This window comes from Athene cunicularia, assembly GCF_003259725.1.
Source record: "Athene cunicularia isolate RWA chromosome 15 unlocalized genomic scaffold, athCun1 chr15_part1, whole genome shotgun sequence".
Lineage (NCBI taxonomy): Eukaryota > Metazoa > Chordata > Aves > Strigiformes > Strigidae > Athene > Athene cunicularia.
This window is the reverse complement of record NW_020799121.1, coordinates 3,471,488-3,497,703: the sequence shown is the minus strand read 5'-3', so window position 1 is coordinate 3,497,703 and position 26,216 is coordinate 3,471,488. Positions and strand designations below refer to the sequence as shown.

Sequence of the window (26,216 nt, the reverse complement as noted above, 5' to 3'; positions counted from 1 at the left end):
AAGATTTTATTTTCACCTTTCTGAAAGAAAGTGTTAGGGACAAAATGCCAGACTGAGGAATCATCCTGAATGAAGAGACAACTGATTTTTTTTATTTTTTTTTTGATGATTATAGTTGGAGCTTTTTCTCATTTTGTATAGGCTTCAGAAATGTGTATTAACTTTAATTTCACATTGTTAAGTAGTCATATTTACGTATGCATTAAAATAGACATTTGAGGGACTGATTCACACGCTAGTCATACATTACAATATTACTGACTGATCAGTGTTATTACAGTTGATGAAAACAAAATGTGAGCCACTCCCATCAGACATAAATTGCATTTGTGAAAGAAGTAGAGTTCCTGCTTGTTTACAAATAATATTTTGTTTTATAGTGATTGTATGACACTTCTGAAGTACAAGTAGAGGAAGATTTCTGATGCTATGAATTCAGTCCTCTTAGACTTCTGCATAGCTGTTGTTTTCTTGGGATTCAGACATTCAGTTGAGTAGAATGCATAAACTAACATGGAAGTTTTTGTTATCTGGCTTAAAAAAACAGGGTTTCTTGCACACTTGTAATGGAAGTATTGTGAAAGAAATCACTTGTACATCACTTAACATAGGTGTTTTAGGGTGATTTTGGAAGCACAAAACTCAGATTTGCGCTGATGGTCTTTACAGAATAGTTAACAATTGGCTGTGATTACTGATTCTTGCAGTGAAGTGTAGATACCTTCTCAAATTGGCAAATGTTACCTTCTACTGTATGTATGCATAAGGCAAATTTAGACTGTAGCAGGATGTATTCCAGTCTGCAAATATATTAGTTTCATTTAGTACATAATTTTTTATTCTCTGTTGCTTTGGGGAATGCAATTTTAAATGGAAAATTGATTCATGTATATATTAATGCATGTGAAAAGACTGAAATTGGAACAGGACACTTCGGGGGTTTTACATACGCATACATCCCACTCTATTTTCAAGGTAAAGTTCCTTATTCTGAGAAGATGTCAGTTTGTCTTTGTGCTTGCTTTAACTGTGTTCCTGTAAACTGTGATGAAGCTGATCCACACAACTTGTTTTTGTTCTAGCAGGTGAGAAGTAGGGAGTGCTGAGTTTGGTAGCACTCTGGAGCCTAATCACAAAAAAAATGGAAGAACCTGGGGTTCAAGTTTAAATTAAGCTTTTGTTTTGCATTTAATCAACTTTTAAAGGCTAAAACCAAAATACTGATGAATGTAATTGGCCGGCTGTCTCCATTATGCGGGCATAGGGTCACATGCAAGTTTGTTGTGACACGGGTCAGATCAGTGTTGTGTAAATTACGGTATTCCAGAAATGTGTTAGTTAACAACCTCTGGATCTACCAGACTGTGTAAAGTGACCAAGATAGCAAAATTGCCTAGACTGTTGTTACTTACTAAGGCTCAAAGCTCTAAGTGTCAGAGGCCTTTTGATTTCTTTGGATCACAGCCCCACAATGTTGTGCAATTGTAAAATGTAGGATGAAAGAGTCTGTGGTCATATGTGAAGTATAGTTCCCAGCCTTCAGTGCTTCAGTCTGCTGATTGGTGTTAAGTGCCAGTCTGGAGTGGCATTTACTTGGTGTAAATCAGGAGCAGACCTCAGGCTCTCACTACATCACCTGTGTAGTGGTAGGCTGAGAGAAGCTTTGCACATCCCCATCAAGCACTCCTAGCATCTATACTGTGACCAACCACTCTGAGTCAGAGGCAAAGCGTTAAGAAGCAGGCTGATGGAGTAAAAGCATTTGTTGTTTTTTTTGTGGGTTTTTTTAACAGCTGCTAGTTGGCTGTAACTTCCAAAAAATGGTTTTGGTCACAGGGTAAGTGAAGTGACCTGCTTCTGATCTGGTTAATTTTCACTGGCTATATACTAGGTTCATGCTAGCTGAGATGCTTGGGTTTTGCTTGGTGGAGAACAGCATTTGTGAGAAATCCTCCGTGAAAAGCAGGTACAGCCTCACCCTTTCCACAATACAGAAGTTTTGGGGTGGAGTAAAACTCCGTGTTTCTAAACTCGTGCTTAGAACAAAGGTGACTCCCACCTATCGGCAGAGTAGAACTTCTAGATTGTAAGAAAAATCACTGGACGAGAAGGAAATAATAAGCAGCCCTAAATGAATGTGTAGCTTTTTATATAACTTAGTTTGTAGCTGCATTGATGCATTGTAGGTAGTTTGTCATCTGCTTTGTTCAACTGCTAGTGTATGTCATTGAGTGTACGGGTGGCTTCCCAGAAGTATTATTTTGTTGTCCTAAATGAATATGTCAAGTGGTAGGATTTAGAATGCTCCCACATGGCATTATTTTATTTCCATAAAACTTTATAATAGTTAAAAAAAAAATGTTCTCTTTTAATCTAAACAAAAAGCCAGTACAGTATTGTTTTGTTCAACTGCAGTGTAGAGTTGTTGCTGTTACTTACTTCAACCTTAAAATCAGCAGTACTTAAAGATGAAACTTGGGCAATAAAAATGTCAGGGAAATCTAATTAAAATCTAGTTTATAACAAAGAGATGAAGAGAGGATGTTCATAGTTGTTCATCACAAATTCTTGCCCAATGTCTGTAATAAAAACATATTTCTGTAATAACTGTTACAACTTGAATGACTTTCCAAATCCATTAAATTAACCTGTACGCGTGGCATATCATGGCCATGGTTAATATGCAGCACTCATGCAGAATTCTGTGGATGGGGAGCGCTCTGGCATGATGGTTCTACATGAGGTACAGCTGAGACAAAGCTCAGAGTGTTTTCCTACATATCAAGATTTATGATTCATACTTGGAAAAATATGTTTTTATGAGATGTAAAAGATCTTTAAGTAATGACTTACTGAGTTTTGGCTTGCACATGCTGGCAGCGATGACCCCTCATGTACCTTCAGGGATCATGTCAAGCAGGTTGGTGACATGAAGCCTTTTCTTGAAAGTCTCTTGATACTTGAACCTCTCTTTAGATTTTTGAGGTATTTAGCGCAATGTATTAAAATGAATGATGGCACACTGTTGTTTTCCTTGCTCTTTAAATTCTTAGAAGGAAGGGATTTGCTGCAATTCCATTAAAGTCCTTACTATGTCTCAGAAATTGCCTTTCCTATTTGTCTAGGAGACTGGCAGTCCTTTCCAGTTAGTGAATCCTCTTGTGTAAACAGTGTTTGAGAAGGTTTTTATTTGGTGTGCATAACAAAAAATGTAGTGTGCAAGTAAATGTTCGTTTTGAGGCAGATTTTGCATGTTTCATTTTTAGGTTAGTCCAGTGTGATCAGAGTTTGTAGTTGGGGTGTATGTTTCTAAATCAGCTGCTGAAGACCATGGGGACTCCCTTCTGTATTTGTATTTTGCTAATTCTTCTGTTTGCTTTGTCAGTGAAAGGGTTGCTTCAGCCGTATGACAATATTATATACTGAAAAAATGTAAATATCAAATGCAATTTATAGATCTGTCTGCCCAGTTTTGCTGTGATTAAAGTCTGAGGCAAAATTATGATTGATTTTTCAGTAGGGAAGAAATCAACTTCTATTTACCTACTGGTTTTTGTTTGCTTCTATAGCTTGCTTGTTCCAGTTGTTTTCCAAGCAGGTATTTTATTCACCTAGGAAGCTTTGTTGCAGCAAAATGTTTGTGGGGTTTTTTTCCCCCCTAGCATTTCTTGGAACAACCTACATCTTTCTCTAAAAACAAAACAAAAAATTACCTTATCAGTGTAATTATTGTTATCAGGAAGGAGTCTAGTCAGAATATCTTGAACATAAAATGAAAGTACTGTTAGCAACATGTTGTTAGTGTTGCTCTTAAAAACGCGTGGCAATGGTGTTAAGTAGATATTCCTGAAACGTTGTGTTGTTGTTGGGGTCAGGGGATGGTAAAGTCCTTTTTTCAGTGTGTGCTAGAACTGTCATGAGACTCTAGACAGTAAAATTCAGGTTCTTATTCTGTAGGGTGACCTTGGGCAAGACTCATGTTTTTGAGCAGAAACCCGTGCAGATTGTAAGACGCTCAGACAATGCACCAGTGGTAACCATTTAGATATCCAGCTGGAGGCCGCTTGCGTCAGTTTGTGTCTGAACAAGTGTTCTGTTTCTCTGTATTTCTGTTTATCCAGAGATTAACTTCCCCAAGAACAATTTTTTTATTATTTTTATTTTTAGGTTACTTATTAATCCATAAAAACCTGCCTTTTTTTTTTCATTGCTTTTGAGAGAATTGCTCTTTAGCATCACTTAAGTAACTGGAAGCTTCACCAGCTCTCTGACAGGTAATACTGTAGAAATGTTTGAGAGTTTTTGTCCTGGAAAATATGATCAGCAATACAAAAAAAAATACCCCAATTTGTTGTGATCAACTTGAAAACTATTTATGTAGCAGATAATGCAGTTAGAAAAACAAATTATTTCTTTAGTAAGAAGTTGAAGATGCTAGATTGTTGACCCTAAATAGAAGGATTTTAATGGTTTAAAGTGAGGTGTGATCTGAGCATGCCTGAAGCTGTATTTATAAGGCAAATAATTGCAATAAACTCAGAAAACATATGGAAAGTGAATATACACAGAAGATATCTTACTTTAAAAACAAAATAATGTTTGAACTTCAGTTTTAGGACTGAGAGATACACTGACCCAAACTTGATGAGTTTCTGAGGGGCTTTCAATCAGATCTTAGTGAGCAGCTTGAGCTGAGGCACCAGTTATGGATCTTTGTTTCCCACAAATCTGGAGCTAAAAGTTTGAAATAAAAATTCCTGGTTTGTGCCAGTATCTGACAGGAGAGGTGACTGCAGTGTCTCTCAGCAATCTTTTGGGAGAAGAAAATAAAAAGAGTAGAAATTATCTTTAGGTAGATGTTTGTTATAGTAGCCATCACATTGTCTGAGGAAGGTTGGTGGAGATATGGCTACTCTTAGGTTTATTTATCTTACAGGTCTCTGTTCACTAGCAGTCTCTGTTGTAGTGTAACTTGCTAGATTTAGTAACTTCGTGTCAAGTAGTGATTTTATTTCTGATAGCATAACAGTTTTTCAGAAAAATGTTTTACATTTTAAAGTTCCATGGGCTTAGTTGCCTGCCTGATGCAGAAGCCTCAGATCCCAGACTAATGGGTGCCAAGGACAACCACTGAGTTTTTTGTCCACTTGAAGTTGGTTCTTTTGCTTGCTCAGTTGCAGAGGAATTTTCCCATTCCTTGCCCAGCTCAATTTGAAATGGAGAATGCAGTTAATTCATATTCCTGAAGGGCAATTAGGTTCTGCTGTGAGCTTCTTATGTCCACTGAAGTATCTAGAAGTCGCATATAACAAAACCAGGATGACATTCTGTCCTCTTATGAATCTACCTCTTAGATAACAGAAAGTAACCCACAGGTTAATTTTCCCATATAAGAAGTAATTACAATTTTAACTTTGCAATTTAGGTGGTATTTTGGAGCATTCTGAAAAATCTGAACACTCACTTTAAAAGTCTTTTTTTTCAGTGGTTTGCTTCTTCTCTGGTTTTAATGGCATAATAATGTAATTGAGAGAGGGAAGATGGTCCATGGATTGGGGTATTGCTAGCAGACTTTAGGAACCTTGTACGTTCACATGTGCTGTTGCAGGCTTTGTGTATGACCATGGGGAATATTTGTGCTGTCTCCGCTTTAATTTCATAGCTACAGTAGAGGAATAGTAGCTCCTGTGTACAGTTGTTTCTCTTCAGTCCTCCATGGTTCAGCTGGGCAAGTCTTGTATAGATATTTACCACAGGACTCTTTTTTTATTCAGCTTTATTTTGTGTACAAGGTACTCCAGTTTCAGCCTGTAACAAAGGAGTTACCTTTTATGGCTGCTGGCTCCCTTCTGCTGGCTCCTGCTTGCATCGTACCAGTGCATTCACGTGTTTGCACAAGCCCCAAGGAGCCAGGTTTATTCTGCTTGTTGGAGAGCAAGAGGCCGGGTTCAGAGTTGCTTCTAGCATTGCCCCTTGCTGGTTAGGGGGCCCCTGTGCCGGAAAGCTCCAAAACACATCAGTAGAAATACCAAACTAAAAGGTGATGTTAGTAGCCAGCCTGTCTGCTTTGAGTTATCTGGGGTATCCTCAGTTGTATTTCAGAGTCCCTTTTTACACCTACTTGATTGGTGAGAGTGCTACAAAGCTATAGAAAATGGGATTGATAGTGAAGGCATGAGTCCAATTAAACCGATGCTGTTAAACTTTAAATGCTTTGTCAAGATTTTTTGGGTATGCCTATTCTAGAGCCTAAGACATACTTTTCTGAGGAAAGCGTGCAAGTCTGAGAGCCCTGCCTATCAAACAAGCATGCACAAGCTGAAAAATCTAGGATCAGCCCAATTGCCAGTGATAGCCCTTCTGTAACACTGCCTTCCTCTGTTAAGACAGTTCAAGAAAAAGTCCAGTATAAGGATTTCCAATATAGAATGAAACGCCAACTTTTTATTACGCTCAGTAGTCTTACTACTTCTGGTCTGTCCTTTTTAACTTGTTCTGTCTCCCTTGGGTGGGTACGGAGGAGATGGTGCAGACTTGGCTCTGTGCAGGCTTGGCTGTTGTGCTCTCTCCATGCAAAGGCAAGTGAAAGGTGAGCGTGGAGTGGAAGTGCTCAAAATGAAGGATATGAGAAAAGGTACTGAGTTTAAAGCACTTTAAATCAACATGTCGTTCAGCTCTTTATATCAGCATTTCTGTACCTGTTTGGCTTTTGCTTGAAATCATTTATAGAATCATATTGAAAACGGCTGAATATGCGTGGGTCCAGACTAGAAGCAGCTAGAAATTGAGGACAGCAGAGAGGGAAACAAGTGTCTGCAGAGTGGGAAAGGAGCGTCAGTACAACAGCAGTGTCATGGTGGAGATGCTACTCCATATCAGCTGGTTTCTCACCACAGGGCTTTCTGACCTTGCTGGTGTCTGGCATGACAGGGTGGCAAAGCTGTTTCTGCCCACCTGCAATCACCTGGTGCATGGAGGCAGCTGTTCTCTGCAAGGGTGGGCGTCTTTTATTTGCCTTTTGGCATAGGCGTTTGCAGCCTTTATTTTGCACCCCTGACAGTGGGAAACTTGATTTAATTCAGGAACTATCTCAGTTTTCCTTCAAGTTTTTTTTAGGAGCTGGAGCTTGAGGATGGGAGCCATGAAGCTGTGGTAGGTGGCAGCATGGCAGATGTGCCAATGCTGGCTACCATGGCTGCTGCCCGTGGAGCCCACGGCGCGGGGGAGGCAGGGGGTGCACCTGGTGTCCAGAGGCACCAAAGGGGCTGTCCTGAAGGCGTATCCTGCGGGTCTGCTGACTTTTGGCAGGCACCACCTCAATTAGCAAGATTGCAGTGGTGTTTTTTGTTGGCCTTTCTGATTAGGGTCTCTCATCTATATGCTTGATGAGAGCTTTGTTCCGTTGCAAAACTTGCACGCGCCGTTTTGCAGATGCACAGCTGCTCCTCGTGAAGCCTTGCCAGTGAGCAAGAGGGAGGTTGCATTGGGAACCATTCGTGCTAAAACCTGTGAGCTGTTGCTTTAAAAAGAGAAAAAAAAAAAAAATCCTTTGTGGGCTGCGGAGAGAAAGTGCTAGAACTGTGCAGGATCATGACTGGAAAGCAGGATCCCTGAGTGGTCACGGAGGCTTTCCTGGTCCTCTCCAGCCTGCCATGGTTTTAGCCAGGATGCTTGTCCTGCACAGCAGATAGCAAACAAGAGACAAAGAAACCTTGTTGAGGACGAACCACTCGACAAAGGGAATGAGGCAAAATGTTGCTCTTGTGTTAAAAGGGAACAGCATCTTCTTTGCTGGACATGGAAATCATATTTTTAACGAGATTGCTCAGTTGCAGTGCTTGAACCCAACCTTTCTGAGGAGTCTGATAGCTCTGCATCGCTTTATGCTTTTGAGTCTTTTTTTTCTTTGCACATATGTAATACTGGAGGTTTAAAAAAAAAAAACCAACCAGCCAGGGATTCAGAAGGCATCCCGCTAGCGATCAGCTGACACGCCGAACCCAAGCCTGCAATGTGTTGCTTATTCATTTTGTACCGTGGGAGCTGCCGGGGCTAGCAGAGAGCTGAACTATGCCTCTCAAACAGCGGCGCTTGTGCAGACAGAGGGGTGAGAGAGAGGCAGCCGCCGCGGGAAGAGCACAGCCGGACTTTCTCCTTGTTTTTATCCATTTCTGCAGGATCATGTATTTATAAGGGATGAGGTGGGCCACAGGGATCGCAGGCCTGAGGTGCGGCCTACCCAGTCAGTGCAGAATCAGGCCCTCCACTACCGGAACCGAGAGCGCTTTGCCACAATCAAATCAGCATCTTTGGTAAGCAGCCACCCCACCCCACCTCCTCTCATCCCCTCTCCTTCTGCAAAGGGGTCAGGAAATTTTTTTCTCTCCTAATTTTTGTTGTTGTTGTTGTTGGCATAGCAACTAGATATTGCACTGAAAGATATTTTAGCTCTATGTGTGAGATGTAAAATATGGAATATATTTAATTTCTCTGTGTATTTCCAGTATATGTGAGATAAACCACCTTCCTGGGTGAAGTTAATATCATCTCAGATTTATTTCCTCCCCCTCCTCTTTTCCACCTCTCTTTTTTGTTAATATGTTTATTTGCATGTGCATAAAGTATGTATATGTGCTCGTGTGAAATATGCTTAAATGCTATGAAGATGCAGATGGGTTTTGAAACAATAAGATTGCTGCTTCCCAGCTGAGCTGCTGGCTGTTTTTTTCATTCATTCATTTATTTCAAGCAACTGTACCGTGACTGCATTTTTCAGCTTGATCCCTAGGAAGGATTGCTGGGTTGCGATAACAGAGAGGGCTTACAGCGGGCTGTGGGCTTACAAAGAGGAGGGGGATGGGATGAATCCATCAAGATTTGTACTATTGCAAATGTGATTGCTGTGGATGCCTTTGTAGTAGGGAAAGGGGTGTGTGCCGGAAGAGTTAGTTGTCGTGCCGCCTCCCCCACTTTGCATCTGCACGGGCTGCAGCCGGTAGCAACCTTTTTGAGGGAGAGGAGTGAAAAATGGCCTTTTAAAGCTAAAATAAATGTAATCTCAGATATTTCAGCCTGATGGTATTAGAGGTCAGATGGACAGGGAGCGTTGGAAAGTAACCACTGTTTGGCCATGGCACTTGCTCAGTGCTATGACATCATCCTAGACCAACCCCGAAATTACACCAGTGAGCCCTCCCCTTCTTGTTTCACCCTGCCTGAACGGTGGGGTTTTTCCTTCTATACCACCATTTCTTGATCCCCCAAATCACTTCCCATTTCTACATGCACAAGACAGAGCGTGTGTGTGTGACCACAGTTAAAGGGTGTGAGTGGAGGGAAAAAGCAGCAGCAGTGCCAGTAGCCAAAATCTTTCTGTGTGGTGGTTGCTACTGCTGTTAAATCCTAAAATGATGCTGTGGCATTCAGACTTTGGGCTAGATGCTTCACGGGCTGACATTTCAGGGGAGCATCTGAGTTCCATCTTTTCCAGGTGTACTTCTGGGTATCCATACTCTTGAGTGCACCCCAGGCTGGTGTCCCCTGTCCCCCTTCCCTCCCTCCTCCCCCCAAGTTTAAAGAGTGACCTAGAAATGTGTGCATTAGAGGACTTCATGCAGCACACCTGACACAGGCAGAATGTCTGGTCTCCTGAAGACCCTCTGCCTTGTGAATTTTTCTTTTTTCTATGTGTGTTTGTATGCACCCAGTAATGTGGCAACACTATTGCCTGCACTGAGCAAATAAAAGTAGGATCCAATTAGGTCAGCTGGAGGGAAGAAATGGTGAATGACTTGAGTATTGTACTCCAAACTTATATCCAATTTGATTGAGAAATAGATATGTGTGTTGAATATATTCATGTTCTTTTACTCTGTGGAAAGCTGCTGCACCTTCTGTCCTGCCTTCAGCAGCAGAGCCCATAACTCCTGTCTTCCTTGAATATGTCATCCCTGGACTACTTGGGTGGCTTGAAGATATTGCATGGCAATGCCCCCTTGGGAGCTTATTAAAGATGTTGGTATGAAGGTATGAACTGTGAGGTTTCCCCAGACCCCTAAGCTCTAGGGAAGACAGCTAATGTCCCAAGGTCAGTCCTAAATCCCAGGGAAGCCTCCTGTGGGGCTGGGACTGTGCCTACTTTAATTCCTTAGTCACTTGGATTTGCTAAATCTCTCTGTTTCAGTGACCAAATGATGATAAAGATAAAATGAATACTGGGTGAGGAAGGTGGTAGGATTTTTGGAGGACTTATCTTTTTTCTTTGGTTTTCTGTGAAACATGCTCTGATATGGAGTTTGTCTGGGCTCTTGCTGGGAGGGCTTAGGGTGCACACTGAAGGTTATGCAGTACGTGCACAGCACAGTGTCTTTTTGAGGAGAGGCAGATCCCACCTGTCACCTTACTATCTTAGCCAGCAGGCCTTTGGAAAAGCACATGGTAGTATGTCTCATGCAAAAGCTTTGTTGTCCCCATCAGATGCACACGTATCCTCTTCCCAGTATAGAGGGAAGTTCCCAAAGCACCACCTTGGTACTACAGGAGGTGTTAGTATGTCCTTAGGTTCTGAGGTGGTGTGGTGGGTGAGAAGCTTCCCTGTGTTTAAAACAGAAATATTTTATTTCATTTCCGTTAACCTTGTGATGGGCTTTCCCTTTAATAATCTTTCATTCCCACCTCTTCATGTTCCAAAATGGAAATCTAGGGGAAAAAAAAAAAGCTGAGTTGAAACCTATTGCAGAGAACATGAAGAATGCCAGTGTACGTGCTGGGTTTGAAGTGCCAGCGTGGCTGTCAGCACACTTTTTTATCACTATGCATTCGATCACCGCTCGGTGGCTAGATGATGTCAGTGGGTAGTGGTGCTGAATGCTACTGCTCTTCTGGCCAAGGGAAAACTTCCCTCATGCCTGCTGCCTTGTATCCTACTTAAATATCTGTGTGGAGGGCAAGGTCAGCCAGGTAGCTGATAGGGGGAGAATGACCTAAATGTGTCTGGAATTTATAGTGTGAAACCAGAAATTCAGACCTTATTCATCTCTCTGTGTTAATTTACTCTTACAACGACATCTTGAAAAAAATCAATCCTGTGTGAACAGGGTGCTTGAGATCCCCCAGTGTTAAAAATGAAGGAAACCAGCATGTTGTGGTGGTTCCCTACATCACTGCTGCTGACCATCAGTTAGTTTCTCAGCAGCTGGGTACTGCTTCCTGGGCTCAGAAAGGTTATGCAGTTGAGAGCATCAGGTGGCCCATATTGCAGAGGATCAGAAAATGGGAGTTTTGACCCCAAATTCAATAATACAGGATGATGTTTGGGTATAAAAACTTCTGCTTGTGGGATTTGCTGAACACCACCCCCCAACATAAGAGCAGAGCAGCCTGGTAGAAGAAATGCACTGAGTCTGGGGGCTGGGGGCTGTGCATGTTGCTTCACAGCTGTTCCTGCTGGTGGAGTCCAGGGTCTTGGGCCCTCAAGTCCTTGTTATTCACCCTTATATCAGGATATTGCAGATGGAGGAAAGACTGGCATTTCTAAATGGATGCTCTCAACTTGGAAGTTGGATCTCTTTCCAAAAACAAGCTCAAGTTGTTTCAGTGAGTGCAGAGGTCACAGGGGAACTACATTAGACATTTCTTCACTCCACATGTCCCAGTGATTTTAAGCAGATTCCCCTGCCCTGTTGCTTTGCAAAAGCATCATGTGAACAAGAACGAAACTGGACGGACTTTCGGATAATCTAGTGAAATGGGCTGTCCACAGAGAAACAGGCTGTGAATATACCTTTTTAGTCTTTCAGTGATGCTTGGATATTACTCAGGTTTAAAAAGATCATGAATAAATGAGCAAATGTGGTTAAGAAAGCTGAAGGAGCTTACCTTTAGTCATAACCTAAGCAACAGTTTCAATAGTCGCTCTTTCCTGGACCACTTTTCTCTCTGGTCATTGTGTAGACCAATAGCGCGTGCACACACACACACTCGCTTTATTTTTAATTACATTCTTGTGGCAATAGTAAACATCGATCACTTGGAAGAGTGGCGGAAAATATGCTCCATATTTTTGCTGTTGCGGTGAAAGTAACTACCTGAAATGAAGATCAGGTACCTACTACATCTCTGTATTATTTTGCAGACTATCAGTGACCCATAAATTAAAAGTTACAACTAGAAATCCAAGCCTTGAAGCTCAGAAAGATGTTGTTTAAAAAGAAGGTTAAAGGTTCTGCATGTTGATAAGATTACACCTATCAACATTTTCAAGTGAAAGATGCATCAGCCTGCATTTCTAGATGTCTTTCATGCCTGACCCCTTAACTCCCCACTGCCTCATGCATTTCCTTGCTAGCTCCTTTTACAGTTTTTCAAATGAAATAATCTAATAGTTAAAATTTCATAGAAAGATCAGACAGTGTGGACTCTATCGTAGACCTTGGCATTCTCTTTGAAATTCAAATGCCAGCAAAAGAATTACATGATCTCATCCAGGGTCTGCAAAGCCAACTGTCTAGGTACGTGTGAGCAGGCTTCTCTGGATGTGGCCATTAAAATGACACCAGGGCAGTCTGACTACAAAACCAGGTACGTTTACATGATGGCTGTTTCCTTGCACCCTCTTCTGCTGGAGCAATGACATTTTATTCCAGATGGTTAAGTTTCTCCTGATGGGCTCATCTGGCTTCTGCCTTTATAGATCGTTGCTCTAAAAATACTGAAGTTGTTCATTCTCATCTCAAAGTTCCTTTCTTGTTCTGAGAGACTACTGGCAGTGTCTTGCTCAGTACTCTGCTTCGTCCACCAAAGAGGAGCTCAGTATTGTGTTTGGTTATCTAGAGGTGAGAATAACTGTCCTTTAGGAGTGTTTTCAGTATCTTGGTTAAACAGTGTAGAAAAAGGAACTCTAAAGAGCTGCTGGTTTGGAGAAGAAGTTATGAGCCCAACTTTCTTACGTAAAGCAAAAATCTTGGAGGGGTGAAACAGAGAAAGTTTGAATTTTATGGCAAGTGAACTGCCTGTGGGAGTAGGTTGGAAAAGACATCTCTCTTCTCAGTTCTGTGTGTGCCAAAGTTACAGAGAGATAAGAAACTGAGAAAATGTCATACCTTAATAAAAGCTGTTCTGTTTTATACAGGTTTTTTGGTTCTGCTGATGACTTGCTTGATTATTGCATGCTGCAGATTGAGCTTCAGGAAACTGCAGTTTTGTGCTTTAAAGGATCCTGACATTTTATGGTTATGTGGGGAACAAATTTTGCAATGAGCAATTCAGTTGTCACCTTTCTTCCCATCATAATCTATGGGATTATTTTTGTGAAATACTTTGTGAAGTTCCAGGTGCCTTTGTTTAAGAACACCAGAAAGGTGATTACTGGAACTTCCCCAAGTTTTCTTTTTAAAATGGTTGCTCAAACCATTCATTCATTAGGGGCTTAATCTTTAAAACCATAATCCTTTATTCATTCATGTGTTGACATGCTTACTCTAAAGTACTTCTCTGGTACTGAACTGGTCATATTCAGTAACTAATGTTTGTTTCTTCCAATTTCATCCATGCCCTGAGATCACCATTTGGAGACCTTGTCTTCGAAGATGGAGTTCTAATGAGTGTTGATCTTGATCAGAGATTATGGTGATAAATTAGGTTTTTAGCACAAGCGTGCTGAATACAGACATTAAATCTATGAGATGTCCGTCAAGTCTAGTGTTCTCCTCTCTTGTCTTCAGGAATGAAATGCTGCTTTTGTTTTTCTCTTTTTAATGTCTCATCTTCTGCTGTGACTGGAAGGTTTTATCAGCTAGTGTTATAATTAGTAATTGCAACCTATTGTTGGGGTTAAATATCTCAGACCTACTGTGAAGTCATTCAGAGATGGAGTTCTTGTCATGATAGGGACAAGCTGAGCAAAATTGAAAATGGGGTGTGCAGGAGCAGAAGAATTAAAAAAGGATAAAAGTTTAATGTTTTTTACTGTAAATAAGTGCACTTTCTAATTCTCATTAGAGATTAGACTGAAGCGGAGACTAGCAAAGTTGCTAGAGGATTCTTAGATCCATTTTTTTTTCTTATGTTCTTGCCGTTTGCTTTGTTCTGCCAACTTCTTGGAACTGAGTGTGCCATGCAGAACGTCCCACTGCTCACAAAAAGGCTGGGCCTCAAAAATAGCACATGCAGGAAGAACTTGTACTGCTGCGTGGTAGTTACCGTATCTCCTTGTCTCCTCAAGTCCCTGACCAAGTCTGTTCTCTCCAAGTCATATGTCATTTAATGAGGTAAATGGCATGTGTGAAATGTTGGGGGTTTGCCTGTCTTACCTGACATCTGTCTCTTATAATCAACTTGGATGACTTCTCAGAGGAACTTTCATTACCTGGAAGCTTCTGTCAGAGATCTTATTCTTGCTAAACTTGACTGAAATGTGTAAGTTCCTACAAATGCTTACCAACTTCTGCAAAGTATGGCTGTCCTTTTTTTTGGTGTTTTTTTTTTTGAAGTGTAACAAAGAATATTTTAAAAAAAGCTTTTTGAACTATAGCAATACACAGGGGGGCTAACACTCTGTGTTTCTGTAGTCATTTCTACAATGTCACATATTGCTTGTATCTGTCTTAGAGCTGTTTCACTACCTAGTCTCAAGCATTCAAAGGCTGCTGTGTTACACCAGCTGCTGAGGTATAAGTGTATATCTCATCCGGTCACCTTCAAAATAACATTCCAAAATTTCTTGTACAAGGAAGATGTGATTTATGCATCATCACTTACCTCGTAGTTGATGTTTGACTTCACTGATGTGGTGAACCCATTATCATCACTTCCTGGTAATGGAGTCTGACACAGCACTGTAGTCGGGCTAGTTCTTTTCTTTCTTTGCAATCACATGTTTCCTTTTCTCTCTGGGGTTGTCTTTGGAAGGGATGAGGGGAAGACAGAGGCTGTCCACCTCAGTACCTTCATCCTTTCATATTGTGTTTCTATTCTGGGACTCTGGCTATAATTTTCTTGGTTGGTAAGTATTTACTGTAAATAATTGTTAATCTGTTTAAGGTGAAGGCTTTGGGAGGCTCTTCCTAACCTCCTCTTCACACTCCTCCCAAGTGTTGGTAGTCATTTGAGCTGAGACAGGTGGCAGCATGCTGTCTGCCTTGGGTGACACATCAGTTGTGGTGTTAAACTTGCTTGTTGATTCTGAATCTCTTACTTGATCACTGCTTTCTATCAGCTACTAGTCCTGAAGCCCAGGGCTGCCAGCAAGTGGGCTTGGTTTGCTGCTTGGTAAAGCAGCTGCTCTTCTGTTGAACTTGAGCCTTCTCAGGTCTGTAGGTGCATCCCATCCTACATCTGAACTTACTTTGAAGATCTCTGAAAAATAGCCTTCAAATGACAGCAGTACTGTAGTAGCTGCCATTTCTTTCTCTTGGCTGTTATGGAGAAATTCATTAGGAAGGCTGGGCTCTTGCAGACTGCAGGAAGTTGGTTCATAAAGCTTCAGTAATCATCTTCAAAGGGCTGAGCTCTGCTTCATACTTGTTAAGTGTGAAAGGAGAGGTCCCTTGTATGGAATCAGGAGCTGCCACTCTGTGCATATACTAACAGCTCCAACTTTTGGCTCCCAGAGCTGTCATATAAAAGATCAGCAGATCTTTACATGTGAAGTTCCTGGGACTGTATTTGGGAAAAAAAAAAAAAAAAATCAGTCTTGGACACTTTTCTTCTTTTGAAATGGAAGCATTACCATTCGCATTTTCTTCTGAAAATTTTTGGCACAACTTACTGGGGTTTGTTCTTCCTTTCACATGGATACACTTGGGTATGGAAATGAATGTGGAACTTGTGAGTTTGTTTCAGCTGAGCAGGGTTTAGAATCAGTTTAGACCATCTGATCAATCTTGTTAAGTGCACACAGTTCCAGAACAGTGTTCCGTTGTTAGAAAACTTTCAATTTCAGTAGAGAATGAGCTCAGTCTGCCATTCTCTTGAATTTTAAGAAGAAATTTTGAAGGAGGTTACTCGTTGCAGGAAATAGGTATTGAGGGACTGAATTGGAACTGTGGTGACTTGAGGAGGAAGAAGAGAATGGGAGGGTTGAGGGGGTTTCTTAAAATGGGTGCCATCTTGTCCACGTCACCCTCAGGATTTGAGTCCTTGTCTGAAGAAAGTTGTCCAGCAGCCACCTTTGTTTCCAGATCTTCTCTACAGTTTCCTAGAGTCATTAGTAACCTTGTGTTTCCTTTATTCATAACGTGGCATTTTCTGCTGTGTTATTGGAAGTGCACATAAAATTCTCAGGAAAAGATGCGGATAAAAATTGGGAGAGAGAAACTTTATGACCTCATTTGTGATACTAAACAGCAGCACCCTCCGAAACCTGGAACGGCATTCCTTGAAAGTTGATTTTTAAGAGTACAGCAAAGCAGGGTCTGGTTTACAGGTAAGCAGCTAATATGGAGACAGCTTCTCTGTGAAGGCCAAGTAGCACTTCTCCTTTTCTTGACATCAGGTTACAAGACAGATCCATGAGCATGAGCAGGAGAACGAGTTGCGGGAACAGATGTCAGGATATAAGCGGATGCGGCGCCAGCACCAGAAGCAGCTGATCGCCCTGGAAAACAAGTTGAAGGCCGAGATGGACGAGCACCGCCTCAAGCTGCAGAAGGAGGTGGAGACACATGCCAACAACTCGTCCATTGAGCTGGAGAAGCTGGCCAAGAAGCAAGTGGCTGTGATGGAGAAAGAGGTGAGTAGAGTTAAAGGCTCCTGCTTAAAAACCATGTTCTGAAGTGCACTGTGCGGTCACTGTCTGCAGCGGCCCTGGCCAGTTTTGTGAAATAGCTTCACAGCTACAGGTCAACCTTCTGGGTGATGGGCATTCCATTGGCATCAACTGATACTATAGCTACTGACAGCTGGTAAAAGAGACTGATAAACTCTGGGGAGACATTGGAGGGAGCTTCTGCCTCATGGCCAAGGGAATGACAAAGCTTGCTGCTGTTAGTCTCTTTAAAAGCCAACATGTTAATCCACATGGTAAATTAGTGGTGTTTTACCCTCTGGGGTGGTTTTGGTGGAGAGGGTAAGAAGCATGAGGAAACTCTTAAATGTATGTAGGCATTATGGGTTTTTTGTGCAAGCAGTTTTCATGTGTCTGAATACTAATCGCTTTGTCAAGCACAGTGGTGGGAGAATTGATAGACCAAAAAACGCACAACAGAAGACTGATTTGTGCTGAATTTAGTACCTGCTCCCTCACCCTTTGGTTTTTTCTTTTTTTTTTTTTTTTCCCTCTCTGTGCCTTGCAGGCAAAGGCAGCTGCAGCAGATGAAAAGAAATTCCAGCAACAGATTTTGGCTCAGCAAAAGAAAGACCTGGCGACCTTTTTAGAAAGTCAGAAGAAACAATACAAGCTTTGCAAAGAAAAGATTAAAGAGGCAAGAAACCATCATTTTCAGGGCTGAAGGGGTGTGGAATGAACATGACCTAGACTTTCATTTTGATAAACCTGGGCCAGCCCAGGGGTTTAAGGGATACTGTCGTGCTTGGAAGCAAATTTAGATTCTGAGCAAGTAAACTTTCAGGAACTGGGAGCATCTGGCAGTATTTCTAGAATAATCTGTTAGGGTGCTAGAGGTGCTTTCACAATTTGCTGTAGGGCAGAATGTTTGAAACCAAGGGTGATGAGAGAAAATGGGACTTCACAGAGAATTCTTCCCCTTTTTCCTCATCAGTTTGGGTTTGGGGTTTTTTTTGCTTAAGCTGTGAATAATCAGAGCAGCCATTTAGATGTCGCTTGACTAAAAGCCCTGTGATAACTTACATAAATTAGAAAAAGTAGTAACTTAGTCTATTGCTTATCTATCCCAAATTGCATTATTTAAGTATAGCATCCCCACCACATTGCAAAAACCGTTTGCTGTTAAGAATGTAGAAGTGAGAAAATTAATAGCAGGGAGCCCTGCTAAGTCTGATTCAATAGAGAATCAAGGCTGAGTCCTGTTGAAATAAAGCATAAAACTCCTTTGTAAAACAGGTGCAGAGCTGGAAAGGGAGCTGCGGGGTTTGACCCAGTCTCTTTCCTGGACAGCCAGAGCATCCCCTGCAGGGGTGTGTACTGTCTTTTCATTGCTGCACTGTTTAGCCCCTGAGATGTTTGTGTTTAACAGCCACTTCTTCCTTCTCCTCTTGGTGGGGCATAATACAACTTCAGAGGCAGTAGGGCTGGGCATGGCCAGGTGGCAAGTCTGGTTCTGCTGATACCTGGTGGTGTAGTCAGGATTTTGGTGTCTTTTCATGAACTGAATGGCAGAGGAGTAGCCAGTGACTGAAGGTCCTCCATGTCCTGTGTCACTGTGTTCCTAAGGGAAGTCTTGTTTTTGACCATGTATGCATGCAGGAAATGAATGAGGACCACAGCACACCGAAGAAAGAGAAGCAAGAAAGAATATCCAAACATAAAGAGAACCTGCAGCACACACAGGCTGAAGAGGAAGCCCATCTTCTCAGCCAGCAGAGACTCTACTATGACAAAAACTGCCGTTTCTTCAAGAGAAAAACGATGATCAAGAGGCATGAGATGGAGCAGCAGAACATTCGAGAAGTATGGCACTCTTCCTTTCCCAAGCGTTTCTTTAATTGTTTTAGCTTCATGTTTGTAAAACAGTTTGCTGACTGGCGGTAGATCTTCATGTTTCTAGTTGCTAAACAGAACTGAGAAAAACGTGAGAAACATATTTTGGGAAATAGTTTTCCACACAGATGTGACTGCTTTTATTAACTGATGAGGGGTGGCATCGCTGGCTTGCAGACAGAAATATTATGTGGGCCACCCACTATGGGTCAGATGCTTCCTCTGAGCTCGTGGGCATTAGATTTTGGGGGATCCTTCTGGGCTTTGTTCACAGCACAGGGCAGAGCAGTTTGTGCCATGTTGAGTGCCAGGGCCACCTGGGGGCCGGCTGAAAGGGCATCATGTGAGGAGTTCTACTTGTTGGCTAAAGAAAACTTCCACAATTGAAATAATGTTTAATAAACCAGTAATAAACTTAAAAGACAATATTAAGGTTGCGGAGTGAAATGTTACAAATTTTAAGAAATACCAAAAATTCAGTCCTCTTTTGTGTCTGCTTTCTGGTTGTCTGCAAATAATCAGTTGCTTTTCCACTGGGCTCTGTTCAAATTAGTGCACACAGTGGGTGATAGTTAATGAGGAGCTATTCAACATCTTGCTTTTCCTCATTAGTTATTTACCCTTGCCTTACAGGCTACCTGTAGTCAAATGCCACTTTGGAGAAAGAATTACTACTTGTAGATTTTTCTATGGTAGTCACTATAGTTTCTGAATTCTTCATGAATGTTATTTCTGGATAAAGACTATTAGATGAGAAAGTATTTTAGTGAAGGTTGAAAGTGAGTGATTGATCAGAAATTTCTAAAAATCATGTACTTAATCTGTTACCATCAAATTTTCCAGCGTATTTAACATTGCCCTGTATTTTACCTGTTCAGAGCTTTGCTGCCCTTGACTTCAGATGTGCCTGGGGCTGCTCAGCTGCTTTGCAGATCACATCCAGACATGTCAACTCAGCTACCCTGAAAATGAACGACACTGAAAAATTGGATTTGGGCACCCTTATCACACCATATAAGCTCTGTGGCAGGGATGAGAACAGAATTCAGTTACCTAGCATGGTATTTTAACCAGGAAACCGTCCTCTGAGCTCCTGCATTTAAGCTCTTAAGAGACCTAATTTTTCAGAATTATCTAAAAGTGTTTATTTTCTGACAATAACAGCCATACGAACTAGTTCAAATTCACTGGGTCAGGCAGCTGAAGCAAATAATGCTTTGCGAACGTTTTTTTTTCTCTTGATGTTTTAAGTAGCCACAGAGGTTCTTTTTGTAGAAATGGGAAAGTGGTTGTGAGAAGTGGAGTGACTGTTCATGCTGTGTTAACTGAAATCAGGTGTGGAATGGGCACAGGGGAGGCTGGCTGTCCTGGCCTGAGATGAAGGCACAAGTGCTCACTTCATGGGCTGACGTGCTGTCTGAGTGTGCTGAGTGTACCTGCCTTTGCGCAAGTGGGAAATTATTTCAGCACACCAGCCAAGATAAATTAGATCAACTGTCAAGGTGCAAATTTTGCTAGACTTTTGCCCACGATGTTGCCATCCTTATGGCCAAGAATGCAGAAACCAGACCTGGTTGTTTCTTTCCCCGTCCTCCTGACTTAAACCTGTCACAGTTGTAACAGCCAAAGGGTCTGAAGCACCTGTTTGCAGGTGCTGATGTTGAGAATTAGAACAGGATTACAACATGCAAGCAACAACTCGGAATACTTAGATATTTTGTTGTTGTTTCTGTTGCAGAAACTCCTTAGACTGAGCCAACACTGGGCTCTCCTGTGCTGGGCATGTGCATAGTGCGAGGCAGCCCCCGCTGTGCCTGTCTTAGCCTAGCGTGAAGCACAGCCATGAGTTGTAAGCCTGAGAGCTGAAACTGAGACGTACCAACAGACCATCTGTGAAGGTCACCAAATATCAGCAAGGGGTACAGCTGTAATCACTGCTTGACTGAGCTGGAGTCAGCTCTGTGTTCCGCAGGTTGTTGCTGATACCTTGAGACAGAAATATTAGCAGTAATGAGGGAGAGAACCCAGTGTGTTCCTCTTCCGTGCTTGTAACTCAGTGAAGGTTTTCCAAGACTGCATGGCACCATGTGCGGGAACTCTTAAATGTGCACACTGCAAAAGTGTTTGAGGCTTTGGTTGTATTTTAAAAAACGTGCTGCGCCTGGGGCCAGCAACCACCTGTACACAGCAGTAGATTAAATTATATTTTCTTACCTGATGTGTGTTGGGAGCTGTTCTCCTCTGCTTTGGCCATAGTGTAAGTGATATGAGAACAGCCTCATCTCCCACTGGCTAGCAGGGGCTCAGGGTAATTTAAAACAGACAAATAACAGCTCCCGATTTGGTCAGTCACACCAGCCCAGACCCTCCCACCTCTAAGCACCTCAGGATGTATTTATAAAAACTCGTGTGATCCTCAGCAGTCACATAGGGCTGGCGTGTGGTCCCAGTGCCACCTGCTGGAGACTCCTTGGGCGATCCAGGAGGGATCCTGCCAGAGGAGCAGGGGAGGGCGAGATGGAGGGCTGGAGGGATGCTAGGTGGCCAGCTTTATGAGCATTCCCATTGTGCTGCGGGGTTTGTGTTTTCCTGTGGCACACAGAAGTCCCTGATGTCGTCTAGAGGAGTGACCAGGACACCTCGCCTCGCAAACTTGACTACTGCATCTCGGGGCAGAGATAATCACTCCTCAGCTTTTGTCTTGTGCTCTGCTGTCCTCTCGTGCAGGAGTTGAACAAGAAACGGACCCAGAAGGAAATGGAGCATGCCATGCTGATCCGGCACGACGAGTCGACGCGCGAGCTGGAGTACAGGCAGCTGCACACGCTGCAGAAGCTGCGAATGGACCTGATCCGGCTGCAGCACCAGACTGAGCTTGAGAACCAGCTGGAATACAACAAGCGGCGAGAGCGGGAGCTGCACAGGAAGCATTTCATGGAGCTCCGGCAGCAACCAAAGAACCTGAAGGTGCTGGAAGTTTTCCTTCCTCCTCTTCCAACCTCTGTCCTGCCAGGGAGGCTGGTGTGGGTGCTTGCTGCCTCCTGCGAGCAGCATCTGTGCTGCAGAACCACCGCTCCCACCAGCAATGTGTCTCTCCCTCGTGCCTTTCCTCTGCATGGGGCCGCCCTGGTATCAGAAGGTTGTGGCTATTGCAGCAAAGAGCTCACTGAGGATTTTTTCAGTGCCATGCTCATTGAGGCTGCTGGGTAAAAATAGGCGAGTCCTTAGCAAAATATTACAGAGTTGGCTTCTGATAAGCTGTACTTTCTTCAGGCCCTTGCTGGTGTCAGCCTGTAAACCTTGATATGGACAGGGGTTGGTTCTTGCTTTCAAAGTCAACAGAGAATGGGGATATGCTGAGTACTGTGCTCTGCCCCAGTTCAGCTGCAGGTTGATTAGAAACCTCAGAGTTGTTTGCTGTGGGAGATCTCTGTTCCTCTGAACATCCAAACAGGCATGTTGCTTTTATTCACTTTGTCACACCCTCACTAAGTTCTCAGATCTGCAGTCTCTGTGTAGCGTGTGGGAGGCAGCATGATGGGAGGCCTTGAAAAAGCAAACGCTGTCTGGGAGGCAGGTGGCAGGGTGACGGGCTGGGCGACCTGCAGGAAGCAGGTGTAGGGATGGAGATGCCCTGGGCTGAGGAGAGCTTAGTGGATCCTGTTCCCAGCCCAGGCCTGTGGCCAGTGCTGAAGCAGGGCCTGAGCTGATGCTTCTCGTTAGATGGCTGTGAGTGCGGGGCACACCCTTGTCACCCGGGTGCTGGGGCAGGAGGCAGCGCAGAGCACGGGGGAACCGTGGCTGTCTCTCACCAACCCACGCATGTGGATGGGCTATAACCTCTCCATTCCCAGAGCTCTTCGTGCTCTTCACATCATTCCTTCCTTGGCAGGCTATGGAAATGCAGATCAAAAAGCAGTTCCAGGACACATGCAAAGTGCAAACTAAGCAGTACAAAGCACTGAAGAATCACCAGCTGGAAGTAACTCCAAAGAGTGAGCACAAGACAATTTTGAAGAGTCTGAAGGACGAGCAGACGAGGAAGCTCGCCATCCTGGCAGAGCAGTATGAGCAGAGCATCAATGAGATGATGGCCTCACAAGCGGTAGGTGCAGCGGCCGGCGTCTCCTGTCCCTGGGCGGGGGGTGGAGGTGGGGTGCAGTCGGGCCATCAGTCCCTGCAACACACCATGCTCTTCCTCTCCTACCTGCCAGATGGTTAGTGATGTGGTTGTGTTGCTAACAACTATTTTTAAATAATGCATCAGGCAGCACTTTCCCTCCTGTCATAAGCGTCCTGCAGGACATGCATCCCTTCCCTGCTGCCCCTCGCCCGCTGGGGTTTTAGAATCGGATCTTCTTTGAGGTTTCTGCCTCTGTGTGAGTGGGGAAGCAGCTGCTCCAGAAGCCCTTCCTGCTTTCTCACTGTGCCACCACCAGCTTTGAGGAAGGAGAGCAGTGTGCCGCTGGCCTCAGAGCAGAGAAATTACTAGTGGAGGGTTGAATGTTGTCTTCCCAATGTTCTTACAGCTACGGCTGGATGAGGCCCAAGAAGCAGAATGCCAAGCCCTGAGACTGCAACTCCAGCAGGAGATGGAGCTGCTCAACGCATACCAGAGCAAAATTAAGATGCAGACAGAAGCACAGCATGAAAGAGAACTCCAGAAGCTGGAGCAACGGGTGTCGCTGCGCAGGGCGCATCTTGAACAAAAGGTACGTTTAGGGGGGCTGCCAGGGGTACCCGGTTACACGGGGTGATCTCGCTTCGGGCATGGGGTCGGCGCCCTACCCGGGGTGGTGGTGCTCTGCTAAGGGGCTGCTGACTCTGCTTCTTTCAGATCGAAGAGGAGCTAGCCGCCCTGCAGAAGGAACGCAGCGAGAGGATAAAGTTTCTGTTGGAAAGGCAGGAGCGAGAGATTGAAACGTTTGACATGGAGAGCTTGCGAATGGGCTTTGGGAATTTGGTCACATTAGAATATCCCAAGGAGGACTACAGATGAGATTAAATTTCTTTGCCATTTAAAACAAACAAAAAAAAAGACAAAAAGCAAACAAAATAATGAGAAAACTTGCAAAACCAACATTCCCCATGTTAACGGGCGTGCTCTCTCTCTTTCTGTCTCTCTTACTGACATCGTGTCGGACTAGTGCCTGTATATTCTTACTCCATCAGGGGCCCCCTTTCCCCCTGTGTCAAGTCCCGGTGCAGGACAGCTCCTGGCGGTCTTTTCCATAGTATGTCACAGTATTGATGTCTCTGTGCAATGATTAAAAATGTTTCAGTGAAAACTTTGGAGACAATTTTAATGGAAAAAAAAAAGTGGATGTTTGTTGCTTTTGAGCAATCACTCATTTTACCACCAATCAATGAAAGTACAAGCAAAAAAAATAATAATAATCAAGATATATACAAACCCAGGGGGAGAGAGACTAAATCCGCAGCCTTACCTTAACTAGCTGCTGCATAATTTTATTTTATTTTTATTTTTTTGGTATTTATTCATCAGGAATAATTAAATAATAAAAAATTTTATTAAAGATTGAAAAATTTGATACATTTTACAGAAAAAAAAACTTAATCGTGATGTACATATCAGTGGTGACATATTATTACTTTTTTGGGGGTGGGGAGGGGCGGGGCGAAGATCTGGTGATTTTTAGAAGAACCATGCCAGGCGAGGCGGGGATGAGACCTCTGTCCTCGGCATATTCTTGATTGTATCATAATCATTTTCTGCTGTCGCAGAGAATGTGAATACACTTAAATGAGCCCACAGGATCCCAGTAGCACAAATTGGGCTTTGTCAAATCGTGTATTTTGTGTATAGAAGGAATTTAAGGAGAGCTTTTACTTATTTTCATATTGTATTTTAACTGTTTCTCTGATCAAAAATTTTTTTACTTCTTTCCCCCCTTCCCTCCTACTCCCAGCCACTCCGCCCACTCTCCAGTTCAGTACTTGGAGTTCAACACTGTCTGTTAGATCATCCCCAGCCCTCTTTTTTTTCTTTTTTTTTTTTGTTTTGTTCCTCCCCCAAGTCCACCCCCAACCCCATGATCTTGGTCATAAATACTGCATTATTCACACTTTCAAACTGTGTATTTTCTTACAATAAAAAGATAAAAAAAAAAGGCTTTACTTCTTTTGCATGCACTTTAAAAAAAAAAACCAACAAAAAACACAAAAACAACAAAACAACAAAAACATTTTTCAGGTTCCAAGGAAGAGCATGAATTAACTGTCAGAGCTTTTAATTATATTTGTAAATAAAAGTGTTCATCACAACGCCTGGCTGTCTCATTGTGGGAGGGGAAGAGGGGAGGTGACCCCACCGCACCCCCAGGCGTGTGAAGGAGCTGTGCAGCAGGGCCTGCAGGAGCCTCTGGGCCTTGGTTCCAAACCCGCTTTTCTTGCCAGTGGAGGTTTTTAGGTTAATGGATTGTGGGTTATGGTTTTTTCTGTCCTGCGTCCAACCTTGAGGAGTCCCAAGGCAGATCAGCCCTTGCTGCACAGTGAAGCGCAGCTCTTCAACTGTGTCTCTGCCCACCCCACTACCTGTAGTTGTGTGGATCTTGGTCTTGAGTAGTGGGGGCTGTTTTCTTGAAAAACCACTGATCTTGTATTAGTGTTTTAAGGGCTAGGTTGAAAAAAACTACCTTGGGGGCAGAAACCAAACCCCTTTCCTAGTTCCACAGTCACTCTATTGTTTTTTTTTTACAGGGCCTTGCTGCAACACGTTGAGGTTTTTGATACCTGTTTCTCAGACCGCTTGGGTGCAGACCTTTGGGGAAAGAAAGTAGTTTAAAAAAAGGGGCAAAGGCTTCTAGTACCATGAAGTAAATTACATTGTGGCTTCATCTTTTTCAACCTTTTAAAAATGTCATACTGGACCCAAAGGTTTATTTTTCTGCTTTAAGTGCTTAGGAGACACTACCAGGCCTCACTCCAAGCTGCTGGAGGATCAGGACAACAACCAGGACCTGCCACTTGGCAGGGAAGTGGCTCCAGGTCAGTAAAGCTGGTGGTGCTGCTCCCAGGAGCAGTTGGGGTGCAGCTGCAGCAGCAGGGGGGGCTCCTGCAGTGCCTGAGCTGTGGGGGCAGGCAGGTCCCTGGGGCAGGCAGTGCCAGCTGCCAGGTGTGGGCTAACGGCTCAGGGCCCCCCGGCCCAGGGAGGCTGTGGGAGGGGGTGGAAGGCTCTTTAAGAGCTGGCTCTGCTTCCCACAGCTGGCCCGGGCCCAGGACACACCTGTGAGCACTGCCTGCCCCAGCAGCTGCAAGGCTGGTGACAGGGTAAAGTACCCCACTGACAGCAAGCGAGATGGCGGCTTCAGGGGCACCCTGGAGAAAGGAAGTTTCCTCTGAATTTCTAGAGCCGGCTTGCCAGCGCTCCCTTTGCCATGAAGCCTCACTGCAAGGGCAAGCTGCACCTGACACAAGCAGATGTAGAATTTGTACAAGGTGGGTTCACAGAATAGTCTCAGTTGGAAGAGACCTTGAAGATCTTCCAGTCCAACTATTAACCTCAACACTGACCCTTCCCAAGTCCCCCAGATCTCTCAGTGCTGGGTCAGCCCGACTCTTCAACCCCTCCAGGGATGGG

At 43.5% G+C, this 26,216-nt stretch overlaps 1 protein-coding gene across 3 annotated transcripts in view; it reads left to right on the top strand.

Moving 5' to 3' along the window:
* The window catches only part of TAOK3 (TAO kinase 3), a 52,382-nt gene extending 27,598 nt beyond the window's left edge, over positions 1–24,784 (top strand). For all 3 annotated transcript variants that reach the window (XM_026859861.1, XM_026859860.1, XM_026859862.1), the window contains 8 exons: positions 8,178–8,312; positions 16,493–16,729; positions 17,292–17,420; positions 18,383–18,586; positions 21,344–21,583; positions 22,509–22,721; positions 23,146–23,328; positions 23,454–24,784. In XM_026859861.1, coding sequence (XP_026715662.1) covers positions 8,178–8,312; positions 16,493–16,729; positions 17,292–17,420; positions 18,383–18,586; positions 21,344–21,583; positions 22,509–22,721; positions 23,146–23,328; positions 23,454–23,615 — 1,503 coding nt within the window. In that variant the 3' untranslated portion in view covers positions 23,616–24,784. The remainder of the gene's footprint in view (positions 1–8,177; positions 8,313–16,492; positions 16,730–17,291; positions 17,421–18,382; positions 18,587–21,343; positions 21,584–22,508; positions 22,722–23,145; positions 23,329–23,453) is intronic.
* The last annotated feature ends 1,432 nt before the right edge of the window (positions 24,785–26,216 follow it).